At 34.5% G+C, this 26089-nt stretch overlaps 1 protein-coding gene across 2 annotated transcripts in view; it reads right to left on the minus strand.

Moving 5' to 3' along the window:
- LOC126881295 (katanin p80 WD40 repeat-containing subunit B1) overlaps positions 1–26089 on the minus strand; it is a 170269-nt gene that overhangs the window by 50975 nt on the left and 93205 nt on the right. For both annotated transcript variants that reach the window (XM_050645491.1, XM_050645490.1), the window contains exons 3-4: positions 12513–12658; positions 6962–7371 (exon numbers count right to left, since the gene is read on the minus strand). In XM_050645491.1, coding sequence (XP_050501448.1) covers positions 6962–7371; positions 12513–12658 — 556 coding nt within the window. The remainder of the gene's footprint in view (positions 1–6961; positions 7372–12512; positions 12659–26089) is intronic.

A 26089-nucleotide genomic window follows, 5' to 3' on the forward strand; every position in this document is an offset into this window, starting at 1 on the left:
ATTTCTGTCACAGATTGTGGATTTTTTGAAATTTAGGGGCATGCTTCTGAAACCACTTTTTGTTCGTTCTTTAGGACCTGAAATTCAAGCTGTTTTGGGAACTGAAATCGAAACTTATGTCATATTATGTCCGAATTATCTTTCCTATCCTTGTTTGCATTCATTAAATGCTATTTTGTAAATTTTTTGGTACAATATATCAACACTGTCGATGTAAACTTGCACGTTAAAGCAGATGGCCTTAACACAATTTGTCTAAAGTCCAAAGTAACGTTCCTATTACCTATTTTTGAAAAAGAGACAAGTGTATTTTAGCATGTTTTTAAAGCGAAGGAACATTCCTACTAGCTATTTTTGAACAAGCGTATTTTAGAATTTTTTGCGTTTTTCTCTACTCCGACTATAATTTCAACACAAAAAAGATACAAGAAACATTTCCATATGGCATAAACAGAATTTACCTAAAACCGTAAGGAACTATCCTACAAGCTATTTTTTAATGAGAGATTAGAGTATTTTAGCATGTTTTTTTTTTCATTTTTATGCATTTATTTGTACTCGGGCCATAATTACAACGATAAAAAAGTAACAGGTCGGTAACATTTTCGATGTAAAATTTTACACTGAAAAACGTGATACTAACAGAATTTAGCTAAAGCCTGAAGGAACTTTCCTATAACCAATTTTGGAAGGAGAGATTAGAGACAAGTGTAGTTTAGCATCATTTTTCATTTTTATGTATTTATTTGCACTCTGTCCATAATATCAACCCTAAAAAAAGGATCAGGTAACATTTTGGATTTAATATTGCAGGATAAAGAAGATGACGCTAATACAATAATTAATACAATGCTCGTAGGAACATTCATAAAAGCTATTTTTAAAGTAGATGTTAGTGGATTTTTTCTACAATCCATCTTCATGTGCCGTTCTCGTGATCAATTGATTTAAAAATAATACTTTTATAATTAAAAGTAATTTAAGAGAATACCCTTACTGTTCTTAATATTGTATTCAGCTAAAAATCTCAAACTAAATCACCAGCAAAATGGCTCATCAAAACGGATTGTAGAAAAAGTAATTAAGCTTAAAAAACATCTTAAAGTCCACTAATCTCTCCTTCCAAAATTGGTTATAGGAAAGTCCCTTCAGGCTTTAGCTAAATTCTGTTAGTATCATGTTTTTCAGTGTAAAATTTTACATCGAAAATATTACCGAACTGTTACTTTTTATCGTTGTAATTATGACCAGAGTACCTACAAATAAATGCATAAAAATGAAAAAAAAAACATGCTAAAATACTCTAATCTCTCATTAAAAAATAGCTTATAGGATAGTTCCTTACGGTTTTAGGTAAATTCTCTTTATGCCATATGGAAATGTTTCTTGTATCTTTTTTTGTGTTGAAATTATAGTCGGAGTACAGAAAAACGCAAACAATTCTAAAATACACTTATATGATAGTTCTATGGAGGTCATATTTGTCCATTGTCCGTTTTTTTTATTATAATCATAAGCTCTGTTTCCTTGTTCATCCTCCGAAAGACTTCTGCATTTGTCGTATGGCTCATGTAGGACATTCTGAGCATTTTACGGTAGCACCAGAGTTCGAATGCTTGGATTTTTTTTGTGATACTTCTGTCATTATCCAGGCTTCAACCCCATAGAGGAAGATGGAGAAAACATACCACTTATGTATTCTAGTTGTCAATGAGATATCCAGCTGGAGGTTGCATAGAAGTTTTTGCATTTTGTAAAACACTGTACGTTCCTTTTCCAGATGTGTTCTTACTTCCAGTGAGTGGTACAAAGTTTCATCAAGGTTGCTTCCAAGGTACGTTATTCTTGTTACTCCTTCACTCCTTCCAGATCTGTTTCGTCGACATTGACCTTCACACTTCTGTTTAAGTGCTTGCTAATGACCACCCTTTTTGTCTTTTTTGTACTCAATTTCATTCCAAATTCTCTAGAGGTATTTTATAAAAAACAAAAGTTAATTAATTTACATTCATTGCAGGGGATGTTGTGGTTTTTCAAGTCTATAATGAACATGAAGAAATTAAAACCATATCATTAAAGACACTCCATAAAAATTTAAACATACCCCACGACGACGATCATCAGCTAGTAATAATGGGTGCTATCGGATACACTGGTGTAGGAGGAACCAGTTTGTCTGATTTAATGAAAATCGAGGTGGTCACTACATAACCTATACCTATCGAAGAGGAAACACATCTTGGATGGGCTTCGATGATTTACTAGAAAAATCATTTTTCGTTAAAGAAACAAAAAAAATAGCGCCCAGATTACTAATGTACATTAAAGATAAAATAAATTAAAATTAAATAAATAACACTTGCTTTAATCTTTTGAAACCTATGCTTAAATTCTTTCGCAGCTTAATATTAGCACGCATAAGTGCAAACATTATGGTCAACTCTCTTAGTAAATTCGTTTTTTAAGGACGTTGCATACTTACCCTCTATCTACTTTTGTTCCGGAAAGCTGAATGTTGGCTATTCTAGTTTAATATTAAGCTGGAATAGCCACCTGTTTCTCTGAAGGGGTTGAAGAAATACATTTTTATTTTTCGTAATAAATTAGCAATTAATTAGCAACAAAAAAGGCCACCGGAAGCAACTCTCTATCTACTTTCGTTCCGGATATATGCATGTTGGCTATTCTAGCTTAATATTAAGCTGAAATAGTCACCTGTTTCTCTGAAGGGGTTGAAGCAATAAATTTTTATTTTGCATAATATAGCAATAAAATAGGCCGCCAGAAGCGACCAGCTATCTGCTTCCGCCCCTGAAGTAGGAGGGTTGAGTGTTGTAGCTTAAGTATTCAACCGCAGTAGCCATTGTTGCCCTTCAGGGGATGAAGCAAAAAAAGCGTTTTTGGGGTAGACCTGCAGCAGTTACTTAGGAAAAAAATACCCACTTGGTCTAAGGGTTTTAACTGGTAATTTTCAGTTTCTGTGAAATCTGGGGAATGATAACGATTGGGGTTGGGGGGTGAGTTTGTCAATTGTTATATACAACATATTTCAGCAATTAACTAGCAATAAAATATGCCGCTGGAAGCGACCCTCTATCTGCTTTCGTTTCTGAAATAGGAGTGTTGGGTATTGTAACTTAAGTATTAAACCACAGTAGTCATTGTTGCTCGTTAGGGGATGAAGCAAAAAATTCGTTTTTGGCGTAGACATGCGTAGAAGTTAATTAATTAGAAAAAATACCCACTTGGTTTTAAGTCTTTAAACTGGTTATTTTCAATCTTTGTGAAATCCGGGGAACGATGATAATGGTAGGGGTTGGAGGTGGTGAGTTTACAAATTCTGGTATACTCCGCCTTTCAGCAATTAATTAAAAATAAAATATGCCGCCAGAAGCGACCCTCTATCTGCTTTCTTTCCTGAAATAGGACTGTTGGGTATTGTAACCTCAAGTATTAAACCGTTGTAGCCATTGTGGCTCGTTAGGGGATGAAGAAAATATTCATTTTTGGCTTAAAAAAAGCAATTAATAAGCAAAAAATACCCGCTTCTCTCTATCTACTTTTGTTCCGGAAATGTGAATGTTGGCTCTTCTAGCTTAATATTAAGCTGGAATAGCCACCTGTTTCTCTGAAGGGGTTGAAGCTATAAATTTGTAATTTGCGTAATAAATAAGCAATTAGTTAGCAATAAAATAGGCCGCCGGAAGCGACGCTCTATCTGCTTTCGTTACTGAAACAGGAGAATTGAGTGTTGTAGTTTAAGTATTCAACCGCAGTAGCCATTGTTGCTCGTTAAGGGATGAAGCAATACAATCGTTTTTGGCGTAGACCTGCAGCAATTGCTTAGGAAAAAAATACCCACTTGGTCATAGGTTTTTAAACTAGTAATTTTGACTTTCTGTGAAATCCGGGGAATGATGACAACGGTGGGGTTTGGAGGGGGTGAGTTTGCAAATTGTTGTATACCATATCTTTCAGAAATTAATTAGCAATAAAATATGCCGCTGGAAACGACCCTCTATCTGATTTCGTTCTTGAAATAGGAGTGTTGGGTATTGTAGCTTAAGAATTAAACCGCAGTAGTCGTTGTTTCTCGTTAGGGGATGAAGCAAAAAATTGGTTTTTGGCGTAGACCTGCAGCCGTTAATTAGAAAAAAATACCCACTTGGTTTTAAATTTTTAAAATGATTATTTTCACGCTTTGTGAAATCCGTGGAACGATGATAACGGTAGGGGTAGGAGGGGGTGAGTTTGTAAATACTGGTAGAACCCATCTTTCAGCAATTAATTAAAAATTAAATATCCCGCCAGAAGCGACCCTCTATCTGCTTTCTTTCCTGAAATAGGAGTGTTGAGTATTGCAGCCTTAAGTATTAAACCGCTGCAGCCATTTTGGCTCGTTAGCGGAGGAAGCAAAACATTCATTTTTGGCTTAGACATGTAGTAATTAATAAGCAAAAAATTCGTACTTGGTTTTAGCTCTTTAAACTGGTTATTTTCACTTTTTGTGGATTCCGGGGAATGATGATAACGGTAGGGGTTGAAGGGGGTGAGTTTGTAAATTCTTGTAAACTCAATCTTTCAGCAATTAATTAGCAATAAAATATGCCGCCGAAAGCTACCCTATATCTACTTTCGTTCCGGAAATATGAATGTTGGCTATTCTAGCTTAATATTAAGCTGAAATGGCCACCTGTTTCTCTGAAGGGGATGAAGAAATAAATTTTTGTTTTGCGTAATAAATTAGCAATTAATTAGCAATAAAATAGGCCACCGGAAGCAACTCTCTATCTACTTTCGTTCCGGATATATGAATGTTGGCCTTTCTAGCTTAATATTAAGCTGGAATGGCCACCTGTTTCTCTGAAGGGGATGAAACAATAAATTTTTGTTTTTCGTAATAAATTAGCAATTAATTAGCAATAAAATAGGCCGCCGGAAGCAACTCTTTATCTACTTTCGTTCCGGATATATGAATGTTGGCCTTTCTAGCTTAATATTAAGCTGGAATGGCCACCAGTTTCTCTGAAGGGAATGAAGCAATAAATTTTTGTTTTACGTAATAAATTAGCAATTAATTAGCAATAAAATAGACCACCGGAAGCAACTCTCTATCTACTTTCGTTCCGGATATATGAATGTTGGCCTTTCTAGCTTAATATTAAGCTGGAATGGCCACCTGTTTCTATGAAGGGGATGAAGCAATAAATTTTTGTTTTGCTTAGTAAATTAGCAATTAATTAGCAATAAAATAGGCCGCCGGAAGCAACTCTCTATCTACTTTCGTTCCGGATATATGAATGTTGGCCTTTCTAGCTTAATATTAAGCTGGAATGGCCACCTGTTTCTCTGAAGGGGATGAAGCAATAAATTTTTAATTTGCGTAATAAATTAGCAATAAAATAGCAAAAAAATATGGGGTGGGTCTCATGGCTCCCTTATGAAATGGTCTTTCTAGCTTAATAGACATATGGGAATCAAGAAGCAACCCAGCTGCAATTAATCACAAATAAATGTCTGATTTTTTTATAGGTTTCATTTAAGGGCAATTGCCCATTTTTTAATTACAGGGTGTTAAATTTTAAAAAGCCCCTTTTTATATATACCATGTGAACCGCTTACGCCAGCGTAAAAAAACTTTCAGCGATTACCCATGTACAAGTATTATTTACAAATTTGTATAAATCACCCCCATATTTTCCCGAAACCACCAAAAAAAAAAGGAAAATGAATAAAGAAAATATGTAAAAATTTACTCTGGGCCACCACTGTGGCTTTAAGGTGCAAAGAAAGTAAAATATGCAGCAGACAGTGTGTTCTTTTATTTGTCATAAGTACCTAGTTTTTTAATAAAATGAATAGATGACGAAAAAAAAACAAAAACTGGAGCCCGCCAAAGCATTTCTGAGGTTTGCGGCGCCACTGTGCCGTAACGGTTACTTATACGAAAAAAATGCATAGGGCCTTATTTGTAGAGCAAATAGTGGTCTTTAATTCTGTATAAGCGTTGTTTCAAAAAAATATATAGGTAATAAGAAAATCGTAAAAACATGCTCGCCAAACTTATTTTCAAGGATAGAGGTAGTTTCCGCAGGGATGTTGCAATAACCATAATAAAAAACCCGACTGATGGAGAAGGATTTCCCTACCCCCTTTAAAGGAATGAAAATGGGTGTTCCGGGGCAAATATTTTAAGAAAAAGTTAGTCTCATAATAAGCACCCCTTGATATACCAGAAAAAAATAATAAAACGGACTATCTTGAGTTTGCGAAGTTTAACCTCTGTTTCCTACACTAATATAGGTACTAATCAAATAAACAAAAATAAAATTTGTATAGTAAATAATGGAAAGTGATGATGACGAGGTAGTTGGTGTTGTATCAACTATTTTATTACTGTCCAAAAATCATAACCATAGTACATAATAATTGGTTGCAAACGAAATAATAATCCTGCAAACTTAATAATCATCTTGCTAAATTTCAATCATTTTATAGAATGACAGAATGAGTATTCAAACATTTACATTGTTTTATTGTGGGTCCTAGTTAAAAAAAACGATATTTTCTTGTAACTGTCTATTCGAGTACCACTCCAGGTTATAATTGTACAACTCTTCGTTCGGCTCCATCACAGAAACCAATACAATATTAAATTATTGGTTGGCATTCATTTTACGCACGTAATTAATTATTCAAAACAATGAAACTGATATCGAAAAATAGAACATGTCCTATTTCATGAAACACGTTTCAAGAAGATAAAAATGTTTCATGGGCATGAATCACACTCGTTTCTTAGATATGCGGACGTCTATTTGTTTAGCAGTGTTTATAACCTTCCGAAGATAAAAATGTTTCACACGCATGAATCACACTCGTTTCATTGATATACGGACCTCTAGCTATTACTGGAAACAATATCAATACAACATTTTTACTAGTGTTTATGTTGACTTACCAACTGATTCGATGCCACCGAAACATCAGTAACTCTACCCCAGTAGACAGGCACGGAATCGTACAATCTATTAGGCTCCCATCCAACGATCTTCAAATAATCTCTCGTACCGGCAAAAAGGCATTCTCCATCGGGGTTGAAAGTTAAACATCTGACCGCTCCAACATCACTCTCCGTTGACACTAAGTTGAAGTTTTCTAAATCGAAATAATTTACAGATCTATCGATGCTGCCACTGGCTAAGAGAAATTCGTGTGGATGGAATTCGACACAGGTTACGGGGTTCATGTGGTCTTTAAATTCTTTGAGGACTCGGCTAACTCGAAGGTCCCAGATTTTAAGAATGGAGTCTTCTCCTCCGGTGGCTATCCATTGGCCATCAGGACTAAATTTTACGCTATTGACAGTACCTACAAATAAAGAGTTAAATTAATACTGATCTTAAATAAATAGAAAATGTAACATTTATTTTGGTGAACATGTAAAGAGGCATTCACGAAGTCCGTTTTATTAAAATCTGAAAGAGATCAAATGTATCTTTGGCAGTAGTGATCTTTGCACCATATTGATTGCGTATGCAGCCAATGAAATGATCCACCCATTTTCTCATCCAACACTTGTTTTCTTAACTTGTTTTTCGTTTTTGCACAATCGTATAAGCAATTATAAAAGCTGATACTGAATTACAAAAGCTAATAATGACGCGAATCTGTTTTGAATAATGAAAATATGTTTTCCACCTACCTCTACCGAAAGTATACCTTTCCGGACCTGATTGTAGGGAGCAAAGTTGTACTTTTCCTCCCTAGGGAGGAAAATATTTTTCCTCCCTAGGGAGGAAAAGTAAAAGTGACGTCATGGTATTTCATTCATGAAATATAACTTGTTGACGCCCTGTACAATATCTATTTTCTATTACGTAAGTATCTATACATTTTAACGTTTATCTAAAAACACTCTGTATTTTGCAGAATGGTAAAAAACAGTAAATTGTTATTCTGATTTAACAATGTTTACATTAATAATTTGACTTATATTTGACAGTTGACAGTTATATTGTACCTACTTGTTAATTTTAGTTCTAATAAATTTTGTTGGTTAGTTACATAAATAAATTAAGTAAAAATGAAAAAATGACTTGTTATTTGAGGAAGGTGGAAAAACCATATGTATAACATGGGAGTAAAGTGCCTTTTCCTCCCTTGAATGATTACTGCCCTCCGCTACGCGTCGGGCAGTAAACTTCATTCTCGGGAGGAAAATTAGCACTTTCCTCCCTTGTTATACAAATAGCTATTTTACACGATTGATCATTTTTGACTGTTTACCGTGACAGATTTTACGTTAGTAGGTGACATTTACTAGCAACTCGACGGTAAGTAATCCAACTCGACGGTAAGTACTCCAACTCGACGGTAAGTAATTCACTTACCGTCGAGTTAAAAAATCTCTTAATTTTAATTTATTTTTTGAAAGAATAAAGAAAACAAACGAATTATTTATTAATATTGAAACTTATGGTACAATTTGTTAATTTTTCTCTTCAAATACGCGATCAAAGTTGAAAACTTGGAAATATCAATGCCATCATAAAGAAAAACGGTGGATTTAATCATTGAATATTCTGCCCAGAGGCTTCCAGGAGCTTTCAACTCCATATGTCTTTGAACGAAATATGCCAATAGAGTCTTTTCTTCGATTCTTAAATTCTTGCCTTCGCACCATTTTTTAAAACTTTGGTAGGTATTTTGATAACGGATTTTGAATTTTTCGGGAATAATTGCGGAACACCCTTCTTCCCAAGCCCGTTCAATTTCTTCAAATTCACTTTCGCTCATATTTTAATTTATAATAATCAAAATTGTACTTAAAATTATTGACAACTAAATAAAAACTCAATTCTCCATTGTTGTTATGCACCCTAGTTACTACCTAACAACCAAAGTATCTATCTTGATAAAATGAATGAAACTAGTCAATATGACGAAAATGTTTAATTTTATAATTTATAATGGTATCAATCGTGCAAAAAACGTTATAAGCATGTCGAACGTTAAGGGTAACCGATCTCAGACAATAATTGGAGTCGTCGCTCCGCTCCTCCTCCAAACAATTGTCTTCGATCGGTATAAAACCCTTACCGTTCTCCATACTTAATATACTAATACGCGCGATGAAGTCACACAGTGGGTTGTGTGTTAATTCTCTAGTCGACACGGAATAGTCTTGGTCTCGAGATTTAAGTCACCAGCGAGTCTCCCAGTCTCTCGAAATTTTATATCAAGTGGACAGACTACAAGAAGACATTTGACAATGTTAAGTATGATATCATGATGAAACTACTACATAAGGCCAACATTGACCAGAAGGAGATCAGAATTATTCAAAATCTATACTAGAACCAAGTGGCAAAGATGAGGATTGATCAAGACCAATATACGGATGAATTTGAAATCCTGAAGGGTGTCCGCCAAGGCTGCATACTCTCTCCGAAGCTTTTTAATTTATATGTGGAAAATATATTCGCGGAAGCATTAGAAGGCACGGAATTTAGTCCAAGTAATGAAGCTTAAAATAGGACAAAACCTCGCAATTTTTACAGAATGGATCGATTTGCTTGAAAATTTGAGAATAAGTAGTGGATAGTCCAAGGATCAAAATCTATATCATGCCAAAAGGCGCTTTTACCATGGGGGTGGTTGCCACCCCATCTCGGGGGTGGAAATTCTTATTACATATATTTTGACCGCGAGAGTTGGTAAAAACATTCATTATAAGCAAAAAACGTTCTATACATTTTTTTGATAAAATTAATAGTTTTCGATTTATTCGCTATCGAAAGTGTTAGTTTTACATCGAAAAAATCAATGTTTTCAATCAGTTTTCTGCTAATAACTCAAAAAGTTTTCGTTTTATCAAAACAACTTTACTTAACAAAAATGTACCCGTTGAAAAAAATAAACAAAACCTTTTTTTATCTTCTTTAAGACCAACAGTAATCGAGCTATACTTTATTATATGTTGGTTCTTCTTCGTTAAATGCTAAATACACATTGTAGTTTCAAAGTCAAAGGACGGGAAAACTATGCATTTTTCGAGGATAACTTGTTGAAACTAATTTAAAGTATTTAAAAATACGTATCTCCAGAAATAAAAAAAAATCTCTAGCTAAAAAAATTAAGTGACTTAATAATGAAAAGAATGTCAGTCCCTATTTTTTTTTAGCAAAAAAGTGATAGTAAACAATCCCCTAATCACCACCATAATTAAAATTTGTCATTGACCTGATTTGGTTTTCTTGATTTATGTATTGTTAATAGGTTCTAGAAGTTTGATCGGCTTAGAATGATTAGTTTTTTAAAAAAATGGAGTTAAAAGCGAATAACGAGTTTTTGTAGTTTGTTAAAAATTGCTCTTTTCTTCAGAATAGAAAGATTAGTATCAGGGATACGAAAAAATATTTAAATATGAAATTATAGCTTATTTCATTCCCAAGAACTTGGTATGCAAAAAGTTTTTTACGACAAAAATTGAGTGAGCTATTGAGAATTAAAACTTGTAATACCATGCAAAAACCACCTTTACCAACCCTTTCAATGCCACCTCTTTTTGTGACTGAGAATTTTAAAAGGATTTAATATTAATAACTTTATAGTTCTTGTAAATACCTACAAAATTCTTTTTTAACGAACTTTCTAAGATAAAAAATAAAAAAGTTACGGTTGAAAAATCAATAAATTTTTTTGAAAAAAAAAAGGAGAAATACAATTGGAAGCATAATAATGTAAGTTAGCGGTGTTCTTAGTCATGGGTCTTACTTATTCTTCTTTATTTATGTATTGTTAATAGATTCTAGAAGTTTGACTGGCTTAAAATGATTAGTTTTTAAAAAACTGAAGTTTAAAACGAATAACGAATGTTTGCAATTTGGTAAAAATGCCATTTTCTTCAGAATAGAAAGATTAGAATCAGAGATACGAAAAAAATGTTTAAATATGAAATTGTAGGTAATTTAATACCCAAGAACTTGGTTTGATAAAATTTGTTCTACGGCAAAAATTGACTGAATAGTAAATGAGTATACCATCGAAAAACATTTATTTTTATCAAAAAAATGTATAGAAAATTGTTTACTTAAAATTAATGTATTTATTAACTTTTGCGGTCAAAATATAATAAAAATAGGAATACTCATTTTCATCCCTTTAAAGGGTGTAGTTTGTGGTTTTTGCGAAACGTAGCCCTTCCTGTACGTTATTGCAAAAAATTCCTTAATAGAAATATGAAGAGGACTATATTTCCTACAATTTATTCCGCGACAGCATATACCTATCACACACCGTTTAGCGGAAGTGGCGCTAAACGTAGGTAATTTAATACCCAAGAACTTGGTTTGATAAAATTTGTTCTACGGCAAAAATTGACTGAATAGTAAATGAGTATACCATCGAAAAACATTTATTTTTATCAAAAAAATGTATAGAACATTGTTTACTTAAAATTAATGTATTTATTAACTTTTGCGGTCAAAATATAATAAAAAATTTCCACCCCCGAGATGGGGTGGCAACCACCCCCATGGCAAAAAGGCTTATCGGCATCATATAAATTTTGATCCATGGACTATCCACTATTTATTCTCAAATTTTCAAGTAAGTTGATCCATTCTGTAAAAATTGCGAGGTAAAAAGCTTTGGTTCCTGGACTAATTAGGCATTACGGTGACCGGTATACTAATTAGCAACCTACGCTATGCGGACGACACAGTGATTATAACTGACAATTTGGAAGATCGGCAGTTATTATTAGATAGGGCGAATAGCATAGGTAAAAACTATGGACTCAAGACCAACATTTTGAAAACGAAATAAATGGTCATTTACAGAAACTCTCCAGAAGACCCGATAATATGCATAGGTGACGATCGTATAAAATGCGTGAAAACTTTTAAATACCTTAGTGCTACAATCAATAATCAATGGGATCCACAACATGAAATAAAAACCCGAACACAAATGACAAGGCAAGCTTTTAATTTCAGACCGCTTCTATGTAATCAAAACCTAAATTTCGAAATACGCTACAGAATGGTCAAGTGCTACATATGGTCCATCTTGCTTTATGGCATGGAAACGTGGACTTTGAAAAGAACATTCATCAACAAACTTGAAGCATTTGAAATGTGGTCATTGAGAAGAATGATGCACATACCGTGGGTGGATAGAGTTCGAAACGATGACGTCCTTAAGAGAACCGGCGTGGAAAGAAACTCTTTGGATTAATTAAGAAACACAAAATTAGTTACCTTGGACACATATTAATTAATTCCAATAAACTTGACCATTACGAAACACTAGATAGTTCGATCGAAAGACATACAAAATATCCAAATCGAGATTTGGATGATATCCAGGAAGCACTATCTTCACCAGTCAACAACAACAATGGTTACCGGTGATTATAATACTTCACGAATACATACAATATATTTTGTTTTTGAATGAAGCTTAGGTAAGCTGCTACAGAGTAATTGAAAAAAAAATTAACTTACCCTTATGTCCATTATAAGTAAATAGAACACCTTTCTTTCTTGTATCCCACATTTTAATACTGCTATCGGCACTTCCAGAAACCAAAAAGTCTCCGTATGGATGGAAATCTATGCATTTTATTGCGTATTTATGGCCATTCAATGTCCTAGAATAAGACAAATTATTAGTTATGGGTTATGGTATGAATACATTATCTTCTAAAGAGATTTCATTCATAGTAAATTATAAGCTTTCGAAATGTGGCTTTATCGTCGAATCCTGAAAATTAGTCCAGTCGGGTTAGACCAGTGATACTCAACCAGCGGCCCGCATGCGGCTCTCTGGCATTTTTTATGCGGCCCGAAGGCTAACTAAAGGACCCTGTGATCAATTATTTGTCAAATTTCACGTGTTTTTCAAATTATTTGATAGTGTGCCGATGTGTTTGAGGCGTGTTTGGGCGCGAGGCAGACAATTTAATGACTTTAATTTTAAATTATATTGAAATTTCTAAGAACTGGATTAAAAAGTAAGGTATTATTATTTTTAATAATAAATTATTAAAGTTAATGAACAAATGCTCATTTTAAAAATAATCAATACTTATTTACTACGTACATTGCAACGACCTATTTAGTAAGAAAAATTCAGGTCGGATTAACAAAAAAAATTAAAATAATTGTGACCTTGAAACAATACCCTGTATATTAAAATTTTCAAACTTTGTCTGCACATTTGAAAAGAGTACAAAAACTAAGTTTAATTGCTCGATTCAATTTTTTGCGCAGATAATTTAATGACAATAATTTTAAAATTATATCGAAATTTTTGTTTTGAAAGTTCGAGTTTTTTAAAATTTCGATATAATTTCAAAATTAAAGTCATTGAATTGTCTGCACAAAAAATGAAAGCTCCATTAAAGCTCTTTTCAAATGTGCAAACGGGTTTTGAAAATTTCAATATACAGGATGTTGTCTCAAGGTCACAATGGATTTATAATTTTGTTTAGTCCGGACCTGGATTTTTCTTGTGATTAGTAGTTGGGTGGTTTGGGTTCTAAATGTGACATATGTGTACCATATATCAAAAAAATATACAAGATAGTTCTAAAGTTATGGGTCCAGAAATAAATGGGCAAAATCGATAAAACACCCTGTAACTCGGTTATAAAGTGGTGGAGCAATAAATTTAGTATGTATGTCTAGAAACGCCTCATTTACCTCTGTTTACTATTTAAATATTTCTGTTTCCCAATGAAACAGCCTGTATAATATACTACTTCATCTTGATTGCGGCCCGCAAGCTGTGGCAATAGCTACTATGTGGCCCAGGAAGGAATAAGGTTGAGTATCGCTGGGTTAGACGAATAACAGGCCTAACCTTGCATTAGGAGCTGCCCCAAATTTTATTTTTTTAATCTTTAGGGGGGTCAATAGTAGTGTAAATTTAAAATCTCGACTGAATTCCGCCATTGCGTTAACCGCCATCTTGATCTTAAACGAGAACCGTTTTTGCTCAATATCTCTGCCATTTTCAACTTTTCGACAAAAAGTATAACAACCAAAATTGTTGAAAATGTAATTTTCTATCATTTCTATTTTTACAATTTTTTCGTGCCATCAATATTTTCCGAGTTATAGCGAAAAATAGTGACAGTTATATATAAATAGAGCACAATTATTGAATTATCTCGTTTATTGTTAGTTTTACGACAAAAATGTTTCTATACAAAAATAGAGAGAATTGAATTCTACACAATTTTAGTTTCTTTCATTTTTTTGCTAAAGTTAATATTTAAGGTAGTATTTATGCGATAATGGCGCGAGCGTAAGACCTGATTGATTTTGTAGCAATTGTTTTTGTTCAATATCTACGCCATTTTCAACTTAAATTGTTCCAAATATGATTTCCTACAATTTCTTTTTAACAATTTTTTTAAGCGGTTGATATTTTCCGAGTTAAGTGGGAAAATAGTAAAAAGTGGTGGGGGGAGCATAATTACTGAATTGAATCTTTTTTCCAAGTTGCCCCAAATTTTATAATTATATCCTGTAGGGGAGATCAATAGTAGTGTAAATTTAAAATCTCGACTGAATTCCGCGGTTGCATTAGCCGCCATATTGATTTTAAAGGAGAGCCGTTATTGCTTAATATCTCCGCCATTTTCAACTTTTCGACAAAAACGGTAGGAACTAAAATTGTTGGAAACGCAATTTGCTACAATTTCTTTTCCACAATTTTTTATGCGATCAATATTCTCCGAGTTAAGGAGGAGAATATTGGAAGCGGAGAGGAAGCATAATTATTGAATTGTCTCATTTATTATTAACTTTGCGACATAATTGTACATAAACAAAAATAAAGAGAATTATATTTTATACAATTTTTGAAACTTCCAATGAAACACCAACCAAACTAAGTACATAAAAGACATAAATAATAACTTATACGCATTAAGTTCACTTAATTTTATTAACTAGCGGGTTCTATTGGTTAAATTTTTCTGTCGATAATTAAGTTTCATGTCAGCTAACATATTTTAATATTTCAACAATTTTTTTTAAATTCTGGACCCTGTTGGGGGGAATTTTCCCATTCCCCCCTCTTAGACCCGCCACTGGTTCTCTAGAAAAATTGTAGTAAATCGTAATTGCAACAATTTCAGTCCTTACACTTTCTGTTAAAAATGGGGAAGATATTGAACAAAAACAATTGCTTTAAAATCAATCGGGTCTTACGCTCGCGCGTTTACCGCATACGTACTACCTTAAATATTGATTTTATCAAAAAAATGAAAGAGATCAAAATTATACAAAATGTAATTCTCTTCATTTTTGGAAAGGTTGAAATTTGTTGTAAAAGTAAACGAGATAATTCAATAAATCAATAATTATGCTTTAACTGTCACTGTTTTTTCCCATAACTCGAAAATATGGACCGCACAAAAAAAATTATAATAAACGAAATGATAGAAAATCGCATTTTCAACAATTTCAGTTTGTATATTTTTTGTCGAAAAGTTGAAAATGGCGGAGATATTGAGCAAAAACGGTTCTTGTTTAAAATCAAGATGGCGGCTAACGCAACGGTCAAATTCAGTCGAGATTTTAAATTTATACTACTATTGACCCTCCTAAAGATTAGAAAAATAAACTTTGGGGCAGCTCCTAATGCAAGGTCAAATGGTATCTCGACTGGGCTAAATATCTTATACCGACCACTTTACTAACCAGGACGTCTTATTTAGAATACAAAAACAAAATAGCTGTCACCCACAATAAAACAGCCAAAATCGAATATCTCGGTCATATCATGTGAAGCAGCGAAACATATTGATTGCTGCCCCTAATTTTACAGAGAAAAGTAGAAGGAAAGCGGGGACCAGAAAGACAAAAGATCTGGCTTAAAAATCTACGTCCGTGGCTCAACACAACAACCACATATCTTTTTAGAGTAGCAGTGTGCAAAGTACAACAAAGTATTGTCATGGTGGTCGCCAACATACGAAACTCATAGGTACTACAAGATGAAGAATCGAGTCGAAGGAAAGAAGACAACCACTAGCGGAAAACAAACGTCATACTCAAGAATACGTAGATTAAATAAATCAATTTGAAAATAACTAAAATGTGACATAAAAAAAATGGACCGAGAACTTAACAGAGTAAGTCATAGAAATAACACAGGCCAATGTATAAGGCCAACACTGGGTATTCAGAAAATAAAAAAAATCGAAGACACCAATAATAAGGAGGAAGGGGCAAATATAAAATAACAAATAAAGGGTGATTCAGTGAAACGGTACGATTTGACAACGCTGCTGACGATAAAATAGAGGAGCCGTGGGCTTGCGACGTAAACGCTGTGAATCTAGACTCTAGAGAGTGGGAAGTTTAGTTATCATGGAAGCGTGGTCTTGTGAACAACGCGCATTTGCTGTGAAAGCTTATTACAAAACTGGTGAAAGTTTTGCGCGTGTACAACGAGAATTTCGTTTACAGTACCATTTGCCGCCCTGTTCACAAGACCAAGTTACAAGACTTGGGTTAGGAACTTTGAACTTAGTGGTTCAACATCACAAAAACGAGCTGGCAGTGTCAGAACAGCTCGCACACCACAGAATATTGAAGCGGTGCCAAATTCATTACACGCGAGTGCTCGAAGATCACTGCGACGACTGCATGTAATGAATTTGGCATCGTTTCAATATTCTGTGGTGTACGAGCAGTTCTGACACTGCCACCTCTTTTCTGTGATATTAAAACCACTACTTTCAAAGTTCCTAACCAAGTCTTAATAGCCATGTTAGCAGAAACTGCAGCGCGGGGCGGCAAATGGTAGTGTAAACGAATGCTCGTTGTACACGCACAAAACTTTCAACTTTTTTGTAATAAACTTTCACAGCAAATACGCGTTGTTCATCCGACCACGTCTCCATGATAACTAAACTTCCCACTCTCTAGAATCACAACGTTTACGTCGCAAGCCCGCGGTTCCTCTATTTTATCGTCAGCAGCGTTGTCAAATCGTACCGTTTCACTGAATCACCTTGTATAATTGAAGACTTCTACAAAACCTGGTATAGCTCGCGAAGCCAGTTTAATAAATTATCAGAAGAAAACGTAAAAAGAAAAATACAAAAATGAGGGATCGGAGTTACTATAAAATATAGAGAAAATTTGAAATAGAAAGAGCTTTAAAAGAACTAAAAAATAATATAGCTCCTGGACACGCACACGACGGTATAATTGCCGACCTTTTGAAACCAGGCAAGAGGGAACAATCCCAATAATAACAGAGCTATTTAATGGATGTGCCCATAATAGCAAAATCTCTAAAGACTGAACGAGAGTTTAGTAATACTCTTACACAAAAGAGGAGACAAATGTGACCTAAAAAATGATAGATGTATATCGGTGCTAACCGATCGGTGCTCCTAATCGGAGTCGTGCAAACTGTTTATGAGAATTATTAGCAACCTATTGAAAATGGATAATTACCAACCGGTAGAACAGGCTGGCTTGCGCAAGGATATAGAACAAACAGAAGGCAAATGAATACCAACTTCTAGTATTTCTTGCCTTCGTAGACTGAAAAGGCATTTGAAAGTATAGAGATGTGGGTCACAGAACAAGCTATTAATAATTGTAGAAAAGATTCGAAATATAGGCAACTAATAAATAATATATTATGAAAACGCAAATATGAGAGTATAACTATAGGAAAATACAAATCACATCCCCATTAAGAGAAAAGTTAGACCAGGCGACATAATATCGACAAAGCTGTTTAAGAGCTCTAGAAGACGTCTTCAAAACTTCAAATTGATCAACATATGGCATCAACGGTAATGGCAACAAATTAAACCACCTCATGCAAGAGAATGTAAGTAATTATTATGATGTATGTGAACACTGGAACAGGGGAAGTTTTAATTGTGGAACGTGTCATCCTGACAAGTTTATGAATGTGAAAACTAGCAGGTTGTATTTTAAGTTTATTCAATAGTAAACTTTATATACCTAATGGTCTAAGAGCTAGCAACGTTTTCGAGAAACTATTTTAAGACAGCTGATTCTTTCATATATTGTTCCCTATGCTTCCTCAAACACCGTACCGGCCATCTGGCAGCTGATACAGGTTGCGTTCATTACTACGTACAGCTAAATACAAAATCAGGGTGATTGATTAGTGTGATAAAGCTTAGTAGATCCGCTATAGTAATAGATAGCAATAAAAGTTAATAACAAAACTTGTAGGCAACTTTGAGCTTCACATTACAAAATTAGTTAGAATGTTACAGGGTGTTCGATAGTGGCAGACCAAACTTATGTTTTTATAAATGGAACACCCTATATTTTATTTTATATTCGAAATCCTTTTAACTTCTCCGTAGCAAAAATATAAAGGTTTGTTATGTTATACAGGGTATTTACAAAGTTATAACCAATGTTCTACGAAAATCGTAATAAGTTCAGCTCCCTGTATAAATAAAAATAAACACAACAGCAATAGTTTATTGGTGCCATATTTTTTTGTTGATTGTCAAAATTTATAAAAATGGTTGATATTGCTAATTTTCTTTATATCGAATACAGGATGAGTCAAAACGCAAGTTCATTATTTTCTCAGTAATTTAAAATAGAACACCTTAATTAATAACTTGCTCTGAAAAATGAAAATATCTCGAAAACTAACAAATTTAGGCATAGGGAATATTATACAAAAATTAAGGTACGGTAATGATACTTTTCGATGGTGATATAAAATACAGGGTGTTCCATTTAAAATTTCTGAGAAAAGAATATACTTGCGTTTTAACTCAACCTGTATTCGATATAAGGAAAATTAGCAATATCAACCATTTTTATAAATTTCGACAATCAACAAAAAAATATAGCACCAATAAACCATTGCTGTTGCGCTTATTTTTATTTATACAGGGAGCTGAACTTGTTACGTTTTTCATAAAAAATTGGTTATAACTTTGTAAAAGCCCTATATAACAGGGGTGGCCAAACTGTGGCTCGCGAGCCACATGTGGCTCTTTGAGGGATTATTTGCGGCTCTCAATAAATGTCCCTGAATTACTTTTAATTTTTGTGTTAAATGTCTTAAATTATTGACACCAAATATAAGAGACTAAGTGTAACATCAGGACTCAGACAAAAAGACTCCGTATCAATGTTGCTATTCAATTTGGCCTTAGAATATGTAATAAGTAAAATGTCATCTGAGCTGACAGGAGGCTTCGCGAATCTAGGATCAAATCTATTGTTGGCCTTTGCTGATAATCTAGGTGCAGTCGCTCATTCTACAAGAGACGCGAGAGAGGTGTTTTTACAACTCAAGGAAGAAGCAGGTAGTCTGGGCCTTCGAATAAATAAAGAGAAAACGAAATACATGCTAGTAACCCAAAATCCAAGACCAGGAGTTAGGCAGAACATAACTATTAATTACCACAACTTCGAAGTAGAAAAATATTTTAAATATCTAGGGGCGGTAATCACAGATGACAAGCACTTATAAATAGAGGTCTCAGCAAGGATAGCTGCGTGGAATCGAGAATTATACTCCCTATCATCATTATTAAGATCTAAGCTGCTTAAATGACAATCTAAATTAAGATTGTGCATGTCAATTATTCGCTCATTTATTACATAAATATGGAAGTGAAACATGGACTCTACATCAGCGAGAAATAAATATGCTGCTGGTTTTTGAAAGAAGAGTTCTCAGAATGATAATTGGCCTTCAAAGAGATGAATTGACAGGAGAGTGGAAAGTGGTACCGCACAGTTGAATTGGTGACTTTGTATGGTACTGAAAACATCGTCAGACATATAAAAGCCAACCGGATAAAATGTGCAGGTCATGTGGTAAAATCAGAGGAAAGGAAGACAGACTGTTACAAACAGTGTTTTTTGATAAACCAAATGGTAGAAGATCAGTAGACCGTCCCAGACAAAGATGGAAGGATGATGAAGAATCGAAGCATCCTGAAATAGTCAAGGCTGCTTGCAGAATTATTTCCATATTTGAAACAACGATGTAAACCGTTATAATTCACCTTAAAATTCGTGAAATCCAATCACTGAGAGAAAAATTAAATACCATTTTTACACTTTTTAAATAATTGTTTAATTGCGGCTCGCGAAAAATTCTAATTTTGAAAAATGGCTCGGATTATCAAGGAGCTTGGCTACCCCTGCTATATAACATAACAAACCTTTACATTTTTGTGATGGGAAAGTTAAGAGAATTTCGAATATAAAATAAAATATAGGGTGTTTCATTTAAAAAAAACATAAGTTTGGTTTGCCACTATGTTATCGAGCACCCTGTAACATTCTAACTAATTTCGTGATGTAAAGCTGAAAGTTGGCTACAATTTTTGTTATCAACTTTTATTGCTATCTATTACTATAGCGGATCTACTGAGCTTTATCACACTCATAAATCACCCTGTATATTGAATTTAAATTATTTTAGGACGAAACATTTTTTTGTCATTACTTTTTAAACCACAAAAATGTCTGGAAATTATAGTTCATATTTCTAATAATGTTTAAAAAGTATATAATGACAAAATAATTTTTCGTCTTACAATAATTTTAAATTCGATATGTTTACCTGCACAAATGTGCTGCGCAGTAATGAACGCAACCTGTATCAGCAGCCAGATGGCCGGTATGGTGTTCGAGGAAGCATAGGAAATAATATTATATTAAAGAAACAGTTGTCTTAAAATAATTTTTTTTCCGACGTTGAAATAATATTAATTATATAATATAATTATATAATAGAAATAATAATAATTACTCTTGGTCCATAATATACCTATGAAAAAATGTTATATGACAAATATAATTTTAATAAGTCCGACACTTACAGCATGTCAAATGAGAGGAATTATATTGGTGGTAAATAGCAGTCTGATGAGAGAGTTTTGCATGAGAGTTTAATGAAAGGATAACAAATCAATTGGAAGTTCTGTCCGACAAAATACATGGGACGTTTTCGTAGTCTGACGTTCGAAACCTGTAACCTGTTCTACAATTAAAATTTCCCCTGTTCCAGTGTTCCCGTACATCAAAGTTTGTCCGACTAGACACCGTTAAGCTATTAACAAATTTTCAGTTTGCTATTACTAAACTTTTTTTGGTACGCGGGATCCAGGCCTAAAAAGTTTTCAGCTGCATCTACTTTTACGTTGAAATATTGTCAACATAAGAAGAAATACAAGATCGTCAGATTCATAGACAATTTGAACAACATTGGGAAACCGATTTATTAGCTACATCCTTTTTTAGAGACCGGTCATCAATATGTCGGTTATTGGACGAGTTGAAAGAAAGACAATCAGGCGAAAATAAACAAGGTCAATTGTATGCAGAAAGCAAAAAAAATCGGAAATGAAATTTAACGCAAAACCAGTTTATCAGTTAAAATTCTTCATAATTACTACGAATTATCGAGAGTTTGTTGATTAGCAAGTAGGTACTGGAATATTGGACTTTGCTATCATTAGAATTACAACACCTACCTATGAAAAATAAAATTAGCGATGAGCGTGTTTTATTGAAAGATACCTAAAGTTAGTTTTTTAAGCATAGACTTATTAATAATTCATAAGTTCAATGAAGTGAAAAATGGAGATATTTATAATATAAAAGTAATTCAAAATCTCCTACTTAAATTTTTTTTGTATCATTCCATTTATCGTTCAGGTTTTTTTTAACGATTGTTTTACATTTCAGATGAATTTTTCTCTGAATCATCTTCTATTTAAGGTTGTAACGGGTCAAAAATCCGATGCGTTATATCTTGTCCAATTTTCGTTTATTTTATTAAATTTTATTAAAAAGACTGTACTTGACTTTAAATTTTTGACTAACTTGGCCCCGTTAAACAAACCGTATACTCCCTTGAAAGGTTCTACCATAAAATGTCATTTTTCTTCTTTTGGCATCATAACCCTGGATGGATCTTGCATCATAACCCTGGATGGATCTTTGCCTGCCTGGCTATGTCCTTACACTCAGATCTCTCTTGTATACGTCTCCTCCATTGTCTTATATTCATGGTTTTTAAGTTGTCTTCCACGTCTCATTTCTTCAGTTTGGAAATCCAATTTTTAATGGAAAATCGTCTGATTAATGATACGTCTATTCGTAAATTGAATCCCTTTCTAGATCCCTCTCAAATGATACGAGTAGGCGGTCGTCTTCTCCTTTCTGATGTTCCTTATGATCAAAAATTCCCTCTGTTGTTACCGTCGAAATCACATACATATTGTCAATTTATTACTTACCCGAGAGCATCGAAGACTTCTACACTCCGGCCCTTAAAATACACTCTCCAATGTTAGATTGAAATTTTGGCCTCTGGATGGTCTTCGACAAATCAAACGTTTAATACAAAATTGTCTCACTTTTTATCGTTTTAACGCACAAGTCGCTTCTCAAATCATGGCTAATTTCCCAAGGGAAAGAGTTAATAAACGTTGGAGTCGATTTTGGTGGTCCATTTCCAATTAAGACTTCTAAATTCAAAAGAGCTCCCATTACTAAGGCCTATATGGCTTGTATGTTTAGCTACTCGTGCTGTGCATGTGGAATTAATTTCCAGTCTCTCTACTGAATGGCACGAACTTTCTCGGTGCAAAAAACCAATTGAAGGAACTATATGAGTTGCTTCTCAAAGGTGATACCTCTGAATCTATTCGCTCGTTCGCTACTTCATGTCAAATTCAGTGGAAGTTTATCCCTCCTCGCTCTCCACATCACGGTGGTAATTGGGAAGCTGCCATAAAAAGCTTCAAGTATCATCTTGAAAGAGTAATGGGTAACTCCAATTTTACCTTCGAAGAAATATCTACTGTACTTTCACAGATTGAAGCAGTACTTAATTCACGCCCTATTTGCGCGCTTTCAGATGACCCGTCCGATTTTTCCTTTCTCACTCCCGGACACTTCCTTATTGGATCTAACTTAACCTCATATCCTGAATCAGATTTCTCTCATATTCAAGAAAATAAGTTGTCCCTGTGGAATAAATGCTCCAGGATTCAGCAGCATATGTGGAAGGTTTGGACACGCAATTATCTTAATAGGCTTCAAAATAGACCTACACCCTATTCAACAAACATACGTCTGTTGTGGATTATCTCGACAACGAATATTTTACTGTGCAAATTATGAAGAACGAAAGTAAATTGCAAAATACATTGTTGTTTATTGGAACAATTATTAGAGCCATTTACTTTCGCACTTCTTATGTTGCACACTAAAATATGCGTTGTCGCGATAATCCAAGACAGTCGTATATTCGTGGAATAGCCCATAAATGGTTTACTCCTCAGGAAGGCATAAAGCCTGATGATCTCATCTTGCTCAAGGATGAAAACTCGCCTCCTCTTAAATGGCCTATAGCTCGGGTAGTTGAGATATACCCGGGAAAGGATAACAAAGTAAGAGTTGTAAAGGTTAAAACTCCTAAAGGGTTATACGTTCGCTCTATTGCTAAACTTTGTCCTCTTCCTATGACTCACCTTCAAGAATTTTAATAATTTGTTAGTTTAGTTATACAGTAGACTCGCGATTATCCGAGGTAACTGGGACCGTGACTACCTCGGATACGGAAAAACTCGGTTAACACTGAGATTGGTTATATTGATAGAAAAACACGTAAATAACCATAACTGTGGATATTTTAATGACAAAACTAATACGTACTGTCTATAAAAGATAAAAACATTTACCTTATCATTGTTACTGTTTTAAAAAGTGTTTGATTGATTTTTTGCGTAAGCTTCATTCCTCTTTTTGAGGCGGCGATGTTGTGCCAAAGTTGAAAGTTGTAACTCACCAGTTATGACTTTTGCCTCGGTTAACAGAGGGGCTCGGATAATCCAGAATCGGATAATCGCGAGTCTACTGTACCTTTTTTCGAATTATACTTAATTATTTTCTCTCAAGGCGGGGACTATGTTGCGATTGCAACTTGTAGAAAATTATGGTGCAACTGACGCTCGCCTTTTCTTTCCGACCAGCAGAATAATTTGGCTAAGTGTAAGACAGGTTTTTTCTACATACTCGTAAATGCGTTGGGTTTTTTGTGAGCCGGTTTTATGTAAACGTAGGGTGTGTGGTTCTCTCCCGCTATTTTTGTAGAGCATTCGTGTGCCGACTCTCAAACAACTAACATGCACCACTCTGTGTAAAATTAGATCGCTAAATGCGAAATTTTCTTTGTAAAATCAATGTAAAGGTTTAGTAAGTAGTTATGTGTAGTTTTTGTGAAGATAATCGCCAGAATAAAGGTAAATTATTTTATTAAACTTAGATCCTGCACGAGTTTTTATTTCCACGAACCAGTCGAAGGAAGCCGCCCCCAACCGGTGGCTTACACGAAGTAGAGGGGATAAATCAACCCCCACTCCGTTCAAATATAATTGATTACCTGGAGATCCAATAAGAAGAGACCCGAAGATGTAATGGGAGCAAACCTATCAAGGAAGTAGAAACAAGAAGAATATAACCCAACCATTCTCTCATATTAAGGTGGAAATTAATGGTTCTTGTCTCGGATCATTCGCGTGGACCCTACTTAGAACAGGAAGGAAATTTCTGAGGAAAATTATTATTTAATTTGTGATCATTGAATATAGAGTGAAGAATTCATCATCATCAAGGCCTGTTATTCTCAGAGCTCTCTGGTTCACTTATTGTGGTAAATCACTCCGTATTCTTCTTGTGTATTGTCAAAGTTTGTTGTGTGACTTGGCTTTCGTTACAATTTTCTTCCACACCTTTCGATATGTGCATAGTTCTATTCGGCTTCTCACTTCCAGGATTTTGAAATCTCTCATGACCTGGTCCTCCCATCATTCTCAGTTTTTCCCTTGGTCTCTCAGTTACTGGCTTCCATCTGGTGACCAGTGTCAGACCAGAATCAGTGGATAGTTTTTCTTCTCTCTATTTGTCCTTGTCTCTGCGCTTTAGAGTTACGAATTAAACGAGATAGAGTAAACCTGTGGAAACTAGACAACAAAGATTACTAAAATAATTGTCATAACGCAACCGAACGGCAGGATCATAAAACCGGGCAGATTGCCGCAGAAAATTTGGAAACTCGGTTGATATTAGTGATGTAAGAAGAGAATATTCTCAAGAGAATATTCTCGAGAACGAGAATATTCTCGGCCAGAAAATTCTCGGACAGAAAATTATTTTTTCTGCCCGAGAGAATTTTCTATATTGTTTTTGCCAATTCATCTCGTATATTTTTTGCATCCCAACCATTATTATTCTTGAAGCTCGAACACCATGAAGTGCTTTTTCGCTTTCACGCGATTTTAGATCAAATCCCCGAAAATCTAAGAAGCCGGGGCTGGGGAATCCCATGAACCACTAGCTACGGTGTTTACAGTGTCAGTATTTATTGTTTTGGTGCTATATTAACGTGCAAATATTTAGAATGGATCGAAGTAAAGCATAATTTACTAAAACACCTAAAACGCTCACTATACTACTCGCCAAGTCGATCGAAGTTCAGCGAGTACGAGAGTGTAGACAGGTTGTTCATGTGACATTGCTGCACCTCGGCCTACTTGCATTCTGTGGCGGTTTTTGAGACCAAGTCAAAGGAACCGAAGTCCTTATCGCTCGGCGTGAATGTGTTCCTCACGAAGTAGAACGAGTGTGTAGTGACGAGTACTTCGGACTTCGGTGAACTTTCCCGAAGTAACTTCGCGAGAGTGTGGTGCTCGCTTTAAAAGGAATATATGGACTTACTGTAAAATTAACAGTGTACAAGGTAAAACAAGTACTTTTGCAAATTTTATGATAGTCAATACTTGAAAAATGCAACAAGAATGACAAAACATTTAGTAAAATGTGTTAAATGTCCAGTGGGAGCGAGACAATTACTTAAAAAGGATCAACAGAAACATTCATCAACTCCTTTTCAGCCAACACAGTTGTTAGATTCGTCAAATGACGGTAAGCATGCTTTCATCCAGTGCATCGACTGAAAGAAGTTTCAGTACTTATGGTTTTATCCACTCCTCTAAAAGAAACCGGCTTACTGGTGA

The sequence above is a fragment of the Diabrotica virgifera genome, chromosome 3, assembly GCF_917563875.1.
Source record: "Diabrotica virgifera virgifera chromosome 3, PGI_DIABVI_V3a".
Lineage (NCBI taxonomy): Eukaryota > Metazoa > Arthropoda > Insecta > Coleoptera > Chrysomelidae > Diabrotica > Diabrotica virgifera.